This window comes from Oncorhynchus mykiss, chromosome 6 (genome assembly GCF_057628025.1).
Source record: "Oncorhynchus mykiss isolate SJ-2025 chromosome 6, ASM5762802v1, whole genome shotgun sequence".
NCBI lineage: Eukaryota > Metazoa > Chordata > Actinopteri > Salmoniformes > Salmonidae > Oncorhynchus > Oncorhynchus mykiss.
Genome location: NC_143027.1, coordinates 9673824 through 9690000, shown reverse-complemented (window position 1 = coordinate 9690000; position 16177 = coordinate 9673824). Strand labels below are relative to the sequence as shown.

At 45.9% G+C, this 16177-nt stretch overlaps 1 protein-coding gene and 1 long non-coding RNA gene across 2 annotated transcripts in view; one reads left to right on the top strand and one right to left on the bottom strand.

The window, feature by feature from the left end:
* The window catches only part of unc5ca (unc-5 netrin receptor Ca), a 290202-nt gene that overhangs the window by 152666 nt on the left and 121359 nt on the right, over positions 1-16177 (top strand). Inside the window, 1 exon segment of the mRNA XM_036979368.2 lies at positions 9627-9770. Coding sequence (XP_036835263.2) covers positions 9627-9770 — 144 coding nt within the window.
* Positions 1-16177, bottom strand: part of LOC149982766 (uncharacterized) — a 460292-nt gene that overhangs the window by 420901 nt on the left and 23214 nt on the right. The gene's annotated exons all lie outside the window — the stretch shown is intronic.

Below are 16177 nucleotides of genomic sequence, written 5' to 3'. Positions count from 1 at the left end.
GCCCACTTCAAATGGATTTCCTCTGTAACCAATCGCCTGCGAGAGAGAGAGAGCAGGATCCATTAGAAATGTCCCATCATACACTCTTCAGGTTTCCTTTCTGGAAGATTTACTACGGAGGCAGATTTCTGCACATTAAGTCGGAGTCATAACTAACGTTACTTTGGAGTCGTAAATGTGTAAGGTGTAAAATAGAATTGCAAAGGTAAAAACCAACATTGTCAACATAAGAATTAGATTGTATAAAAATTATTTTATGCCTAGACTTATTTACGATTCTAACATTGCGTGCTTCCAACCTTCTGGAAGGTATCTGACTCCAGAAGGAATTGCATACAAGCCTCCACTCCACATAGCGTCCAAGATGGCACCCTATTCCCTATGTAGTGCACTACTATCACCTAGGGCCCATAGCACATCACTTTGTGACCCAATATGGGGCCTTGGTTACTGTTTTATGACTGGTCAACGCATCGGTTGTGTCATTCTTATAAAACTGTGAGCTAGGTTTAATAGTATTGCTTTCCTGTTAATTCCTCATTTTGGCTGTATCTTTGATTCAGGGTGCTAATGTCCTCACATTGAAGTGATCGATAGGGTACAGCACTGTCTTTTACCAGCTCTGTGGCTACGGCCTGCAATTAAGGACAGGGGTCCCTAGGGTTGAATGGTAATAAGGTATCCATAAGGAGAGTGTGGTCTCTGAGTTACAGTAGCACCATTAGCAGGATATTAGAGGGCATTAGAATGCCCGTAACACTGCCCTGTGGTGACGACCACGGCCGCATCCCAAATGGCTCCCTATTCCCTTTATAGTGCACTACTTCTGACCAGGGCTCATGAGGAATAGGGAACACTATATAGGGAATAGGGTTCCGTTTGGGATGAAATGGGCTAATCGGCTGTGATGATTTGTGCCTCATGCTATTCCTTTATTACCATCACACTCCCATCGATTTTTCCGTCTCCTGTCCTTCGTCTCTCGTTCCCTCTCATTCCCTCTCTCCTTCTCTTTCTCCCTCGCTAGGGAACCGAATTCTATTGTCGTGTGAATCGCAAGCTTAAATTATTTATGGCCATGATGGTTCATAAATGAGGTCAATTACTTTCCGTGTCAGTGCACAACGTCGTTCCTGATGATGGGTGTGTGTTTGTGTGCATGCATATGTGTGTGTGTGTGTGTCCGTAGAGCATGCAAGTCAAGGTGTGGGCAGGCTCATCGAGGCTCAGCTCCCCGTGGACTTCCTCACTTGTCCCATAATGCCGCGGTTCACCGGAGGAGGCGGCACCGGAGTTTGGAACCAGGAAGGACTATGACGATCAATCACATTCAGGGTGGCAGACTGATGTCCTCCTTTCATCCATCCCTCACTCCCCTTCTCTCTCTCTCCTTCCTTACTTCCTTCCTTCTTTCCTTCCTCCATATCTCCATACCTCTCCTCCAACCCTGCAATCCGTCATAGTCCAGTACCCCTGCTCTATCCACCATCCATCCCCTGGCTCCTCTCATTCTCTGTTACTCCATCCCCTGATTCCTCTCATTCTCTGTTACTCACCCCCTGGTTCCTCTCATTCTCTGTTACTCCACCCCCTGGCTCCTCTAATTCTCTGTTACTCCACCCCCTGGCTCCTCTCATTCTCTGTTACTCCACCCCCTGGCTCCTCTCATTCTCTGTTACTCCACCCCCTGGCTCCTCTCATTCTCTGTTACTACACCCCCTGGCTCCTCTCATTCTCTGTTACTCCACCCCCTGGCTCCTCTCATTCTCTGTTACTCCACCCCCTGGTTCCTCTTATTCTCTGTTACTCCACCCCCTGGTTCCTCTCATTCTCTGTTACTCCACCCCCTGGCTCCTCTCATTCTCTGTTACTCCACCCCCTGGTTCCTCTCATTCTCTGTTACTCCACCCCCTGGCTCCTCTCATTCTCTGTTACTCCACCCCCTGGTTCCTCTCATTCTCTGTTACTCCACCCCCTGGCTCCTCTCATTCTCTGTTACTCCACCCCCTGGCTCCTCTCATTCTCTGTTACTCCACCCCCTGGTTCCTCTCATTCTCTGTTACTCCACCCCCTGGTTCCTCTCATTCTCTCTTACTCCACCCCCTGGTTTCTCTCATTCTCTGTTACTCCACCCCCTGGCTCCTCTCATTCTCTGTTACTCCACCCCCTGGCTCCTCTCATTCTCTGTTACTCCACCCCCTGGCTCCTCTCATTCTCTGTTACTCCACCCCCTGGCTCCTCTCATTCTCTGTTACTCCACCCCCTGGCTCCTCTCATTCTCTGTTACTCCACCCCCTGGCTCCTCTCATTCTCTGTTATTCCACCCCCTGGTAGCATACACATACAGTGTTTTGCAGATGTTATTGTGGGTGTAGTGAAATGCCTCGCGAGGGTTAACACGCTTAAATGTCTTACTCATGTCGGCCACGGAGAATGAGAGCCCACAGTCCTCGGGAGCTGTCCATGTCGGTAACACTGTGTTTCCCTCGAAGCGGGCGAAGAAGGTGTTTAGCTTGTCCGAGAGGAAGACGTTGGTGTCTGCGATGTGGCTGGTTTTCCCTTTATAATCCGTGATAGTCTATAGATCCTGCCACGTACGTCTCGTGTCTGAGCCGTTGAACTGGAACTCAACTTTGTCCCTATAGTGGCGTTTTTCCTGTTTGATTGCCTTACAACGGGATTAACTACCCTATTTGTATTCCACCCGTATTCCCAGTCTTCTTGCCATGGATAAATGCGCACACTTTCAGTTTTGCACGAATGCTGCAATCTAACCACGGTTTTTTGTTTGGGTTTGGTTTTAATAGTCACAGTGGGAACTACTTCCCCTATACACTTCCTGATGAACTCAGTCACCATGTCAGTGTATATGTCAATGTTATTCTCAGAGTCAACCCGGAACATATCCCAGTCCGTGTTATCAAAACAGTCTTGCAGCATGGATTCCGATTGATCAGACCAGCGTGGTACAGTCCTTACCACGGTTACTTCCTGTTTGAGTTTCTGACTTCATTCTCTGTTACTCTTGGTGTGGACTTGAATAAGCATGCTCCTCTATCTGTTTCTGCTGACTGAGCGTCTCTCTTTGTCTCTCCTTCTGTCTCTCTCTGTCTCTCTATGTCTCTCTCTCTGTCTCTCTCTCTCTGTCGCTGTCTCTCTGTCTCTGTCTCTGTCTGTATCTCTCTGTCTGTCTCTCTGTCTGTCTGTCTCTCTCTGTCAATTCAATTCAATTCAAGGGGCTTTATTGGCATGGGAAACATGTGTTAACATTGCCAAAGCACGTGAGGTAGATAATATACAAAAGTGAAATAAACAATCAAAATTAACAGTAAACATTACACATACAGAAGTTTCAAAACAATAAAGACATTACAAATGTCCTATTATATATATATTATATATATATATATATATATATATATATATACATACAGTGTTGTAACAATGTACAAATGGTTAAAGTCTGTCTCTCTCTCTCTGTCTCGCTCTCTCTCTCTCTCTGTCTCTCTGTCTCTGTCTGTATCTCTGTCTCGCTGTCTCTCTGTCTCTCTCTGTATCTCTGTTTCTGTCTCTCTGTCTCTCTGTCTTTCCCTCTCTCCCTGTCCTTCTCTCTATCAATTAAATTCATCATCTCTCTCTGTCTCTTTCTCTGTCTGTCTCGCTGTCTCTCTGTCTGTCTCTCTGTCTCTCTGTCTCTCTCTCTCTCTCTCTCTCTCTCTCTCTCTCTCTCTCTCTCTCTCTCTCTCTCTCTCTCTCTCTCTCTCTCTCTCTCTCTCTCTCTCTCTCTCTCTCTCTCTCTCTCTCTCTCTCTCTCTCTCTCTCTCTCTCTCTCTCACTCTCTCTCTCTCTCTGTCTCTCTCTCGCTCTCTGCTGTAGCTGACTGTGATTGCTGAGGAGGAGATCCACAGTATCTATGTCTTCCCTCTCTCTCTCCTTTGTGTGTCCTCTCTTTGTGTCTGTGTGAGGTTCTAAAACAATAGTGCCAAAAGGCTCTTAAGTTCTCTCTGTTCCCTCAAGGCCCCTTTTGACCCGCTGGTGATCGTATTCAAAACATCCTTTGAGTTCGTTTACCATGGTTTCTCTCTCTGTATTCTCCAAAGAGACCTCCAGCCTTTCATTCGAAAGGGAGAGACTTCAGTCATGTCTGCGAGATGAGCTGCCTGCTCTTCTTATTTATTCATGCACACGCTGTGCAAGTGGGTAAAGAAGTGGTTGATTAGCGAGAGAAGTGGTTGAATTGTCTTTTTTGCCCATTCAAAAACGATGACTGAATTGACTGAATTCCCATGCAGTTAGAATATGCGGCAAAACCTTGATAGTGATAGATATCATCTTGAAAGCTGTGGCAAATCTATGGGGCCCTCCTCAAGTTTGTGTTTTCAGACTTAGTTTGATGTCGAGGATGTCTGTACCTGTAATGTAAAGCTCCAGTGGTTCCTGTTGGTGTTTTCAATGTTCAGAATTCAGACGTTCCCATTTGGAGATGCCAGTCAGCAATTTTCTTCTCCTGGCGTGTGTGTGTGCGTGTGCGTGTGCGAGCGAGCAGTAGAAGCACAGAAAGCCCAAACTCTCCAAACATATTGGCCTAATAAATGACTACCTGTGGAGAATACAACACATTTTAGTATTATCAGCACCATGGATATTCTCTGGGCCCGTTGTGTGTCATGGCTTTGACTGTCATGACTTCTAGGACTGTCTCTCTCTGCTCCTCTTGTTCTGTCTCTCTCTGCTCCTCTTGTTCTGTCTCTCTCTGCTCCTCTTGTTCTGTCTCTCTCTGCTCCTCTTGTTCTGTCTCTCTCTGCACCTCTTGTTCTGTCTGTCTACTGTCTCTCTCTGCTCCTCTTGTTCTGTCTCTCTCTGCTCCTCTTGTTCTGTCTCTCTCTGCTCCTCTTGTTCTGTCTCTCTCTGCTCCTCTTGTTCTGTCTCTCTCTGCTCCTCTTGTTCTGTCTGTCTACTGTCTCTCTCTGCTCCTCTTGTTCTGTCTCTCTCTGCTCCTCTTGTTCTGTCTCTCTCTGCTCCTCTTGTTCTGTCTCTCTCTGCACCTCTTGTTCTGTCTGTCTACTGTGTCTTGTTCTGTCTGTCTACTGTCCCTCTCTGCTCCTCTGGTTCTGTCTCTCTCTGCTCCTCTTGTTCTGTCTCTCTCTGCTCCTCTTGTTCTGTCTGTCTACTGTCTCTCTCTGCTCCTCTTGTTCTGTCTCTCTCTGCTCCTCTTGTTCTGTCTCTCTCTGCTCCTCTTGTTCTGTCTCTCTCTGCACCTCTTGTTCTCTCTGTCTACTGTGTCTTGTTCTGTCTGTCTACTGTCCCTCTCTGCTCCTCTTGTTCTGTCTCTCTCTGCTCCTCTTGTTCTGTCTGTCTACTGTCTCTCTCTGCTCCTCTTGTTCTGTCTCTCTCTGCTCCTCTTGTTCTGTCTCTCTCTGCTCCTCTTGTTCTGTCTCTCTCTGCACCTATTGTTCTGTCTGTCTACTGTCTCTCTCTGCTCCTCTTGTTCTGTCTCTCTCTGCTCCTCTTGTTCTGTCTCTCTCTGCTCCTCTTGTTCTGTCTGTCTACTGTCTCTCTCTGCTCCTCTTGTTCTGTCTGTCTACTGTCTCTCTGTGTTCCTCTTGTTCTGTCCGTCTACTGTCTCTCTCTGCTCCTCTTGTTCTGTCTGTCTACTGTCTCTCTCTGCTCCTCTTGTTCTGTCTGTCTACTGTCTCTCTCTGCTCCTCTTGTTCTGTCTGTCTACTGTCTCTTTCTGCTCCTCTTGTTCTGTCTGTCTACTGTCTCTCTCTGCTCCTCTTGTTCTGTCTGTCTACTGTCTCTCTCTGCTCCTCTTGTTCTGTCTCTCTCTGCTCCTCTTGTTATGTCTCTCTCTGCTCCTCTTGTTCTGTCTCTCTGCTCCTCTTGTTCTGTCTCTCTCTGCTCCTCTTGTTCTGTCTGTCTACTGTCTCTCTTTGTTCCTCTTGTTCTGTCTGTCTACTGTCTCTTGTTCTGTCTGTCTACTGTTTCTCTCTATTCCTCTTGTTCTGTCTCTCTCTGCTCCTCTTGTTCTGTCCGTCTACGGTCCGTCTCTGCTCCTCTTGTTCTGTCTGTCTACTGTCTCTCTGTGTTCCTCTTGTTCTGTCTGTCTACTGTCTCTTGTTCTGTCTGTCTACTGTTTCTCACTGTTCCTCTTCTTCTGTCTCTCTGCTCATCTTGTTCTGTCTGTCTACTGTCTCTCTGTGTTCCTCTTGTTCTGTCTGTCTACTGTCTCTTGTTCTGTCTGTCTACTGTCTCTCTCTATTCATCTTGTTCTGTCTGTCTACTGTCTCTCTCTATTCATCTTGTTCTGTCTGTCTACTGTCTCTCTGTGCCTCTTGTTCTGTCCGTCTACTGTCTCTCTCTGCTCATCTTGTTCTGTCTGTCTACTGTCTCTCTCTATTCATCTTGTTCTGTCTGTCTACTGTCTCTCTGCGCCTCTTGTTCTGTCCGTCTACTGTCTCTCTCTGCTCATCTTGTTCTGTCTGTCTACTGTCTCTCTCTATTCATCTTGTTCTGTCTGTCTACTGTCTCTTGTTCTGTCTGTCTACTGTCTCTCTCTGTGCCTCTTGTTCTGTCTGTCTACTGTCTCTCTGTGCCTCTTGTTCTGTCCGTCTACTGTCTCTCTCTGCTCCTCTTGTTCTGTCTGTCTACTGTCTCTCTCTGCTCCTCTTGTTCTGTCTGTCTACTGTCTCTTGTTCTGTCTGTCTACTGTCTCTCTCTGTGCCTCTTGTTCTGTCTGTCTACTGTTTCTCATTGTTCCTCTTGTTGTGTCTCTCTATTCCTCTTGTTCTGTCTGTCTACTGTCTCTCTTTGTTCCTCTTGTTCTGTCTGTCTACTGTCTCTTTCTGTTCCTCTTGTTCTGTCTGTCTACTGTCTCTTGTTCTGTCTGTCTACTGTCTCTCGTTCTGTCTGTCTACTGTCTCTCTCTGTGCCTCTTGTTCTGTCTGTCTACTGTCTCTCTGTGCCTCTTGTTCTGTCATTCTACTGTCCCTCTCTGTTCCTCTTGTTCTGTCTGTCTACTGTCTCTCTCTGTGTCTCTTGTTCTGTCTGTCTACGGTCTCTCTCTGTTCCTCTTGTTCTGTCTGTCTGCTGTCTCTCTGTTCCTCTTGTTCTGTCTGTCTACTGTCCCTCTCTGCTCCTCTTGTTCTGTCTGTCTACTGTCTCTCTCTGTTCCTCTTGTTCTGTCTGTCTACTGTCCCTCTCTGCTCCTCTTGTTCTGTCTGTCTACTGTCTCTCTCTGTTCCTCTTGTTCTGTCTGTCTACTGTCTCTCTCTGCTCCTCTTGTTCTGTCTGTCTACTGTCTCTCTCTGCTCCTCTTGTTCTGTCTGTGTACTGTCTCTCTCTGTTCCTCTTGTTCTGTCTGTCTACTGTGTCTTGTTCTGTCTGTCTACTGTCCCTCTCTGTTCTGTCTCTCTCTGTTCCTCTTGTTCTGTCTGTCTACTGTCTCTCTATTCATCTTGTTCTGTCTGTCTGTCTACTGTCTCTTGTTCTGTCTGTCTACTGCCTCTTTCTGTTCCTCTTGTTCTGTCTGTCTACTGTCTCTCTCTGTTCCCCTTGTTCTGTCTGTCTACTGTCTCTCTTTGTTCCCCTTTTTCTGTCTGTCTACTGTCTCTCTCTATTCCCCTTGTTCTGTCTGTCTACTGTCTCTCTCTGTACCAGGACATTATGTATCTCTATTATTTTCCTCTCTCCCTTCCCTGTCTCTCTCTCCCAATATTTTCTTTCTCTTCTGCTCTCTCTCCTTGTTACTTTATTTCACACACACACACACGCACACGCACACGCACACACACAGTCACGCACGCACGCACACACACACACACACACACACACACACACACACACACACACACACACACACACACACACACACACACACACACACACACACACACACACACACACACACACACACACACACACAGTTTTACAGCACTGTTTCTCTACAGTAGGATCTCTGTGTTACACCAGTCTTCTTCCTGGCTCTTCCACCTTGACGGCTGTAGTTTGAATTTTGCATGAGCACTAAGCTGGAGCTCCGACTCCCTACCGAGGAGCCTGCCCGATTGTTATAAAGAGTCTGTGTAAATCTCCTGAACCTGAAATAAACAGCCATGTGATTTCCTCTCACTCCCTCCCTCCACATCCCTATCCCTCCCTCCACCTCCCTCTCTCTTCCTCCCTCCACCTCCCTCTCTCTCCCTCCCTCCTTCCACCTCCCTCTCCCTCCCTCCACCTCCCTCTCTCTTCCTCCCTCCACATCCCTATCCCTCCCTCCACCTCCCTCTCTCTTCCTCCCTCCACATCCCTATCCCTCCCTCCACCTTCCTCTCTCTTCCTCCCTCCACTTCCCTCTCCCTCCCTCCCTCCACCTCCCTCTCTCTTCCACCCTCCACTTCCCTCTTCCTCCTTCCACCTTCCTCTCTCTTCCTCCCCCCCTCCCTCCACCCCTCCCACCCTCCACCTCCCTCTCTTTTCCACCCTCCACCTCCCTCTCTTCCCCCCCACTCTACCTTCCTCTCTCTACCTCCCTCTCTCTTCCTCCCCCTCTTTCCCTCCCTCCCTCCCTCCACCTCCCTCTCTTTTCCTCTCTCCACCTCCCTCTCTTCCCCCCACTCTACCTTCCTCTCTCTACCTCCCTCTCTCTTCCTCCCCCTCTTTCCCTCCCTCCCTCCACCTCCCTCTCTTTTCCTCCCTCCACCTCCCTCTCTTTCCCCCCCACTCTACCTCCCTCTCTCTACCTCCCTCTCTCTTCCTCCCCCTCTTTCCCCCCCACTCTACCTCCCTCCCTCTACCTCCCTCCCTCCCTCTACCTCCCTCTCTTTTCCTCCCTCCACCTCCCTCTCTTTCCCTCCCTCCCTCCACCCCTCCCTCCCTCTCTCTTCCTCTCTCCACCTCCCTCTTTCTCCCTTCCTCCACCTCCCTCCCTCCCTCCCTCCCTGCTCCCTCCTTCGCCCCCTGCATCTGCTACTTAAAGCCCTGGTAATTCAGTGCAGTGGTTTCAGAAGATACATGGGAAAGAGGAAGAGGAGTGGTAGCAAGGAAAGAGAAAGAACATTCTTTGAGTTTAACACTGTACTGTATTTACAGGTTTGGGTGGTCCACATGTTCTAACTATGGACATTGGCTCTTACCGCTGTTGAAGTTAAAATCAGGCTTGACATGTGTAACCAAATCGGTCCCAAAGTCTCATAATGATTTTACTGCATATTTGCAGTGCCATTCCAACTATCAATACTATCAATGCACTGCCCATATAATCTCAATGTGTAATGTAATATAATGGTCATGTATTCTCAATGTGTAATGTAATATATTGGCCATGTAATCTCAATGTGTAATGTAATATAATCGTCATGTTATCTCAATGTGTAATGTAATATATTGGCCATGTAATCTCAATGTGTAATGTAATATAATGGTCATGTATTCTCAATGTGTAATGTAATATAATTGTCATGTAATCTCAATGTGTAAGGTAATATATTGGCCATGTATTCTCAATGAAGTGTATCTAAGTGCTGTATGGCCAGAGTATCCAAACAGATTTAGTGTATGTTCACTGAATATCTCTCTCAGAGAGTGTACTGTGGGTGTTGACGCCATTATCTCCCTCCCCTGTGCAGGACTGGTGGTGCGTGAGGCCAGCATCGAGATCTTTCGGCAGCAGGTAGACGAACTATTTGGGCCAGAGGACTTCTGGTGTCAGTGTGTAGCCTGGAGCTCTGCAGGAACCACCAAGAGTCGTAAAGCCCACGTACGCATCGCATGTGAGTCGCACACACACACACACACACACACACGTCAGCACATTCCCCCTTGCTGAGTCTCAGCAGTGCCCTATCACACGCTGAGAGGTTTCACTGAAGGACGTAGTTTATAAGGGGGAATGGCTTGTAGAAGACGAAGCTTAAGTTTCAATCACCAGGCCAGTCTCTGAATCTCTGAATCGGAATCTGATGTACTGGGGCGGCAGGGTAGCCTAGTGGTTAGAGTGTTGGACTAGTAACCGGAAGGTTGCAATTTCAAACCCCCGAGCTGACAAGGTACAAATCTGTCATTCTGCCCCTGAACAGGCAGTTAACCCACTGTTCCTAGGCCTTCATTGAAAATAAGAATTTGTTCTTAACTGACTTGCCTAGTTAAATAAAGGTCAAATTAAAAAATTTAAAAAAAATACAGTCCCCTCTCTGATTGGCCAGTAATAATACTGATTGTACAGTCCCCTCTCTGATTGGCCAGTAATAATACTGATCGTACAGTCCCATCTCTGATTGGCCAGTAATAACACTGATTGTACAGTCCTCTCTCTGATTGGCCAGTAATAATACTGATTTTACAGTCCCCTCTCTGATTGGCCAGTAATAATACTGATTGTACAGTCCCCTCTCTGATTGGCCAGTAATAATACTGATTGTACAGTCCCCTCTTTGATTGGCCAGTAAAAATACTGATTGTACAGTCCCCTGAGGGCCCCTGGTCAAAAGTAGTACACTATATAAGGAATAGGTTGACATTTGGAACGTACATTGAGAGTGAAGGACCAGCACTTGAAGGAAGAAGTAAGAGTATTTGAAAGGGGTTCAGCTTCAACCGGTCAAAATGATGCCGCTAACAGAAGAGAGAGACACGTTGTTTATTTGTATCCCCATTAGCTTTTGCAGAAGAATCAGCTACTCTTCTTGGGGTCCACAAAAACATAAAACATGAAAAGTAAAACAAACACTGATACACTGACAGACAAGGATTGTCACACACATTTATAATACAACAATATTACAACATTACAACAAATTATACAAACAATATTCCTGTGTGTGTGAATGTGGTCCCAGTGCTTAGAACGTGTTTGTCTTGCTCTATAGCTGAAAAATACTGCCCTCTCCCTGGGCTTAGTGGGGTTGTCTGGAGGTCAACAGGAGAGACAGTGGTCATTGTGACGGATGGGTCACTCTGAGGCCATAAAAGTACACAGGATAGTCAAACAGATCGGATAGTTTAAGGTCTAACGCAGCATTTATTCAAGTTTCATTCAGTAGTCTGGAAAGCAGGATGTCTGGGGGAGATTCCTGACGGTCTCGTAAATTCTCTACGCCGCTCTCCTCCGTCGGCATCACATGACTAGTCCTGCGAGCCCCATGAAAGGCAGGTAATGTGCTGATTTTGGCTGGGGACCGGACCGAGGTGAAACTGTTGATGGGACTGGGGCAGTTATTTACTTAGCCAGACAGTGTGTGGCCCTTTCCAAAGGAAAGAGAGAGATCAGAGAGAAAGAAGGAGAGATCAGGAAGATAGAGGGAGACAGAGAGGGAGAGAGAGAGTGAGAAGGGGATATCAGGGAAAAAGAGGGAGGGAGAGAGAAGGAGAGTTCAGGGAGAAAGAGGGAGGGAGAGAGAGAGAGAAGGAGAGTTTAGGGAGAAAGATGGAGGGAGAGAGAGAGAAGGAGAGATCAGGGAATGAGCGCGAGATCAGGGAAAAAGTGGAGAGAGGGGGCTCTGATGGCAGTAACAGTCCTGTCTCATATCCTCCATAGGGCTTCCGCACTGGGAGCTCACAGGGATGTTACAACTCACTAGGTCTGGATAAATGCTACGCCCGTTCACTTTGACTACCAGCTCTACTCACTGGGTTGCAGGTCCACAGTAGGAATGCTTGACTCTGAGTCGACACTGAAATTCTTCAGATCCGACAGAGAACTGTGAATGAAATACACATAATAATGTCATTTTTTGGAAGTTGGAGTTGGTTGTAAATTTGAAGATTCGAAGAAAGGACTTAAGGTATGATTTTAAGCAGCAACTGTAAAGTGCCTGTTTTATTCCATTCAGATGTCCTAGATTTCCCACACAGGACCTCTTTCATTCAGTCGTGTAGGAGGACAGACTGACTGTCCCTCTACTGTTGACTGGACCACACGTTCTTCCTATTTGATCATGTTAAAAATGACGAGGGCTTAGCGTGGCTTTGCCCTTGGTTAAATTTGTCCCACTGCATGTGCAAGCAAACTGTGTGGAGCGCTCCCTGAGAGCAGTCGTCGCTCAGGGTTATTTTACGGTTGGGCGTAACATCCACAGTGTCGTCAGCCTGGAACGTGACCGTGGCTCTGGCAGTCGCCCCCAAGTCGCTGTTTCTGTCTCTATCACCAGCAACAACTGTGTTGCACATGATCAGGAGTGATATCCGTCCACCCCAGGCGATTACCTGTACTTCAAATCAAACTAAATCCTTTCTCCTGTCCTTTAAGAATCTCCACTTCAGATTCAAAATGCTTTCTGGCAGGCAACCTTGCTGAGCAAATGCATTCCCTTCCATGCAATGGAAATAAAGTGAGACCCATTTAACCCCCCCTCCCCCTCTTTTTCCTAGCGCCAACAGGCTGTTTAATCATTGGTAAAGTAACACTTTAGGGCGATAAATAAATGTGCACTTTGTTGTTGGAAAATGGTGATCAATGTTTTAGCCATAAAAGCTCCGGGGTGGTATGTATAGTCCATACACATAATTGAGGATATTAATTGTGTCTGTGATTTGTTGTTCTTACCGTAGCAGGGCACTTAAACAGTGACTTATCGGCAGATGCTGGGAACCTTTTTCGATCTGTGATAAAGCAGAGGACGCACTGGACGCGCACACACACACACACACACACACACACACACACACACACACACACACACACACAGGGTCACAAACTCTCTTGCCGATGATTTAGCTCACCATCACATCAAGCCTTTCTCCTTCAATAGATCAGCTCTGTGGCAGGCCGTAAGCACCGGGACAAACTGAGCTCTCTTAGACCAGACATTTCAGAGGCCAGCAATTTGTTCTGTCACCACTGCTGATGCGTGTGCGTGCATAGCAATCAGGAAGCGAGGCCCTAAGGAAGCCAGCCAGTCCTGTGGGCAGTGCGTCTGCGTCTGTGTTTGTGCCTGTCTCCCCATATGTTTAGTGCTTGGTGGAGTTCTTTGGGCGTGACTGGCTTTCTCAGTGAGTTACAGTAGCAGACATACACCGACACACAGAAACACCAGCGTCTCCATCCGAGCCACTGAACCGTTCTCCAGCTGCCTAGCTACCTAGCTGCTCCAAGATAAGTGTTGAGAAATGTCTATAAAGTCCAGTGGGAACGGACGGAGAGAAGTGAGAAGAAGTGTTTGTTCTCTAATGACATCGACTATGATTCTAACGTTGTTTACCTTCAGTTCTCGGTAATGGAAAAGTGGTGTAAAAACACATGAATGTCAAACAACATGACTAAACATGGCACAAGCCTTGGGTGACTCAGACAGTGAGAAATACAGTGGGAAAACAAGGAAGGAGAAACCGCGGTAGGGCCGTGTTCCATATGGCACACTATTCTTTATACCCAGCTAACACATAACATTCTGAGAACCATATGTTTCTTAGCGCTTGGTGAGAGTGAGGTTGTCCTATGGTTATTTTGCATACAACTTTCCCACAATGGTGCAGGATTAGTTGCCTGGCTTTGGGACCTTCTCAGCACCTTTAAGGAACTTTACAAATAACCTTTATTACCTTATTAACAGAACATTTTCCTAAAAGTTCAAACATGATTACATTTCGTTCCACTTTGGGTAATGTTCTAGGAACGTTCTCCAACTGGTGTGATATTGGGAATGTTCTCAAATAGTTCATCGAACGTTAAGAAACAATGTTATTCTGTGGGAATTTCAGTACCTCAGCAAAAAGTTTCCTACATGATTCTACTTAAAGTCATGTTCTCAAATTGTTCAGACAACATTAATAAACAAGGTTCCTTTGTTAGAATTTCAGTACTTCAGCAAAGGGGTTGGAACTCGTTTCTGAAAACCGGAAAATTAAGTACATTTTTTGAGGAAAAGAAAAACAGAACCTGGAACGAAAGTGATCTATACTAGTTCAAAAACAGAACCATTATTTTAAAAGCATGGGAACTGATTAATATCGTTATTTTACGTTCCAGGCATTTTTTTCAAGTACCACAATAAATTGGCAACAAAGCGCCTATTCAAGCCCTTGCTCTGTCACTCAGAAATGTCTTCCAGTGTCTGTCTGTCTGCCAGCTGAAAGTCTTTGCCAGTGTATGTGCGTGTTTTGGCTACCTGCCCGTCCCCCCGCCAAGTTAGTGCCATGTCATTAGCTAGCTAGCTATGTTGTGCTAGTTAGCGGATATGCTAACATTAGCTAGCTAAACATTTTGCTATGGGCTAGCACTGTGCAGTATGGGTTCGTGGAAAGTGAATTAAATTGTTTCATATTGACAAACCACAGTCTACCCTTCAGATGTTACAAGTGTGATTCAGAAATTATGGAGAGAGATTATTCCTTTTAAATAACCTAAATTAAATAAAATAAACTAAAAATGAGAGAAGATTCACTTTTTCAATGCTAATTAAGGATACTATTGTTATCACATTTCATATTAGATGTATTAAAGAATGGTGTCGTTCTATTGCAGCTCTGCACACACAAGGGCTACCCTAGGGTAGGGTAGCCTAGTGGTAAGAGTGTTGGACTAGTAACCAAAAGGTTGCAAGTTCAAATCCCTGAGCTGACAAGGTACAAATCTAACATTCTGCCCCTAAACAGGCAGTTAACCCACTGTTCCTAGGCCGTCATTGAAAATAAGAATTTGTTCTTTAACTGACTTGCCTAGTAAAATAAAAAGTGTTTTTTACTTTCGGTTTTGTACACCAACTTCAAACAGCTGAAAATACAATATTTTTGCTTATGAAAAATACATTTCATAGTGGTTTAGATGGTACAATAATTCTGTTTTGTCACATCAATTGAAATCAGGCAAACTATTATAATTTTTTAAACCGGGAAATGGCAGAGCGTTTCTTTGCATATTGCACCTTTTAAGATTGGGCATATATAACACCAATTTAGTATAATTGCTTTGCTGAGCGGTGTAAGAGCATGTGGGGAGAGATGGCGCTGTTCAACAGCACAAAGTTTTGTGAGGTGTTTCTGTGGCAACAGAATGTTCTAAATTAGGAACTTATAGATCAAGTTGTTACGCAACAGCAGGCCAAGGTAGAGGAGTTATTAAACCGTGTCAGCTGACATCATTTGATATTTGAGAGTGTTACGAGATGACGAAAAATGAAGATGTTTTAACGTCACATACACCAGAATGTTGTTTCTTTTACAGAGTCAGCCATAGTAGTACCAGAACCCAAGTTAGGGTGCAAGTGGCTTGCTCAAGGGCACATCAGCAGATATTTTACCTTGTCGGCTCACGGATTCAAACCAACGACCTTTTGGTTACTGGCTCAATGCTCTAACCACTAGGCTACCTGCCGCCTTGTGAAAGTAAACATATAACAATAACAACAAAAGCAGCAATGTAGCTGTAACCTCTCCCTCTTCTAGAGTTACAGTGCACACGAAAATCAACACCATCTCCCATGAGCCCTTGCACCAGAATATAGACGGTGATGAACACTCCACATCCCCGAAGCAAATCGCATAGTGTGTGTCTTTACGTCTCCTGAGCCCTCCTAAAGCACTTTTTCATTTCGTCTGGATCTGGATAGAAATTGCTCTCAAAGCCAACGTTTCACTTTAGCGTGATAAAGAGGGAAGGGAATTGTTTCTAGCCCCATATTGTGAAAGTTCAACAAACCAAGGGATGCGTTTTGCTGGTGGTCTTTTTTTTCAGGTTAAATTCTGGTAATTAACTTTTGCAAGGAGGCATCATGTTTGATTCAGTTTGTTCATTCCCTAGAGGATTTATGACTGAAAGTATGAACACAGAGATAGACAAGTTATATTGTGTGTGCTTTCGCTGCCTTTCTTTGGTAGGCCCTAGATAGTGGTACATCCAAAATAATTTGCTAAGCAATGTGCAAGCAAGTGTTTCTGTTATTGAGCGGAGTACTGCTGAGCTGTGGGCTCCAGCCTTCTCCGTCTTCGTTTGCCATTGAAAGGTTGCTATCCTTGATGAAATACCTATAGAGTGACTTTGAGCCTACAAGTACAACATCAACCACCACCTAGCTGACAGACCAGTTGATTAAGAACCCGCTAGGGACTAGGAGAGAGAAAGGACACAGGAGTCACACACACACCGACACACACCGACGCACGCACGCACACACACACACACACACACACACACACACACACACACACACACACACACACACACACACACACACACACACACACA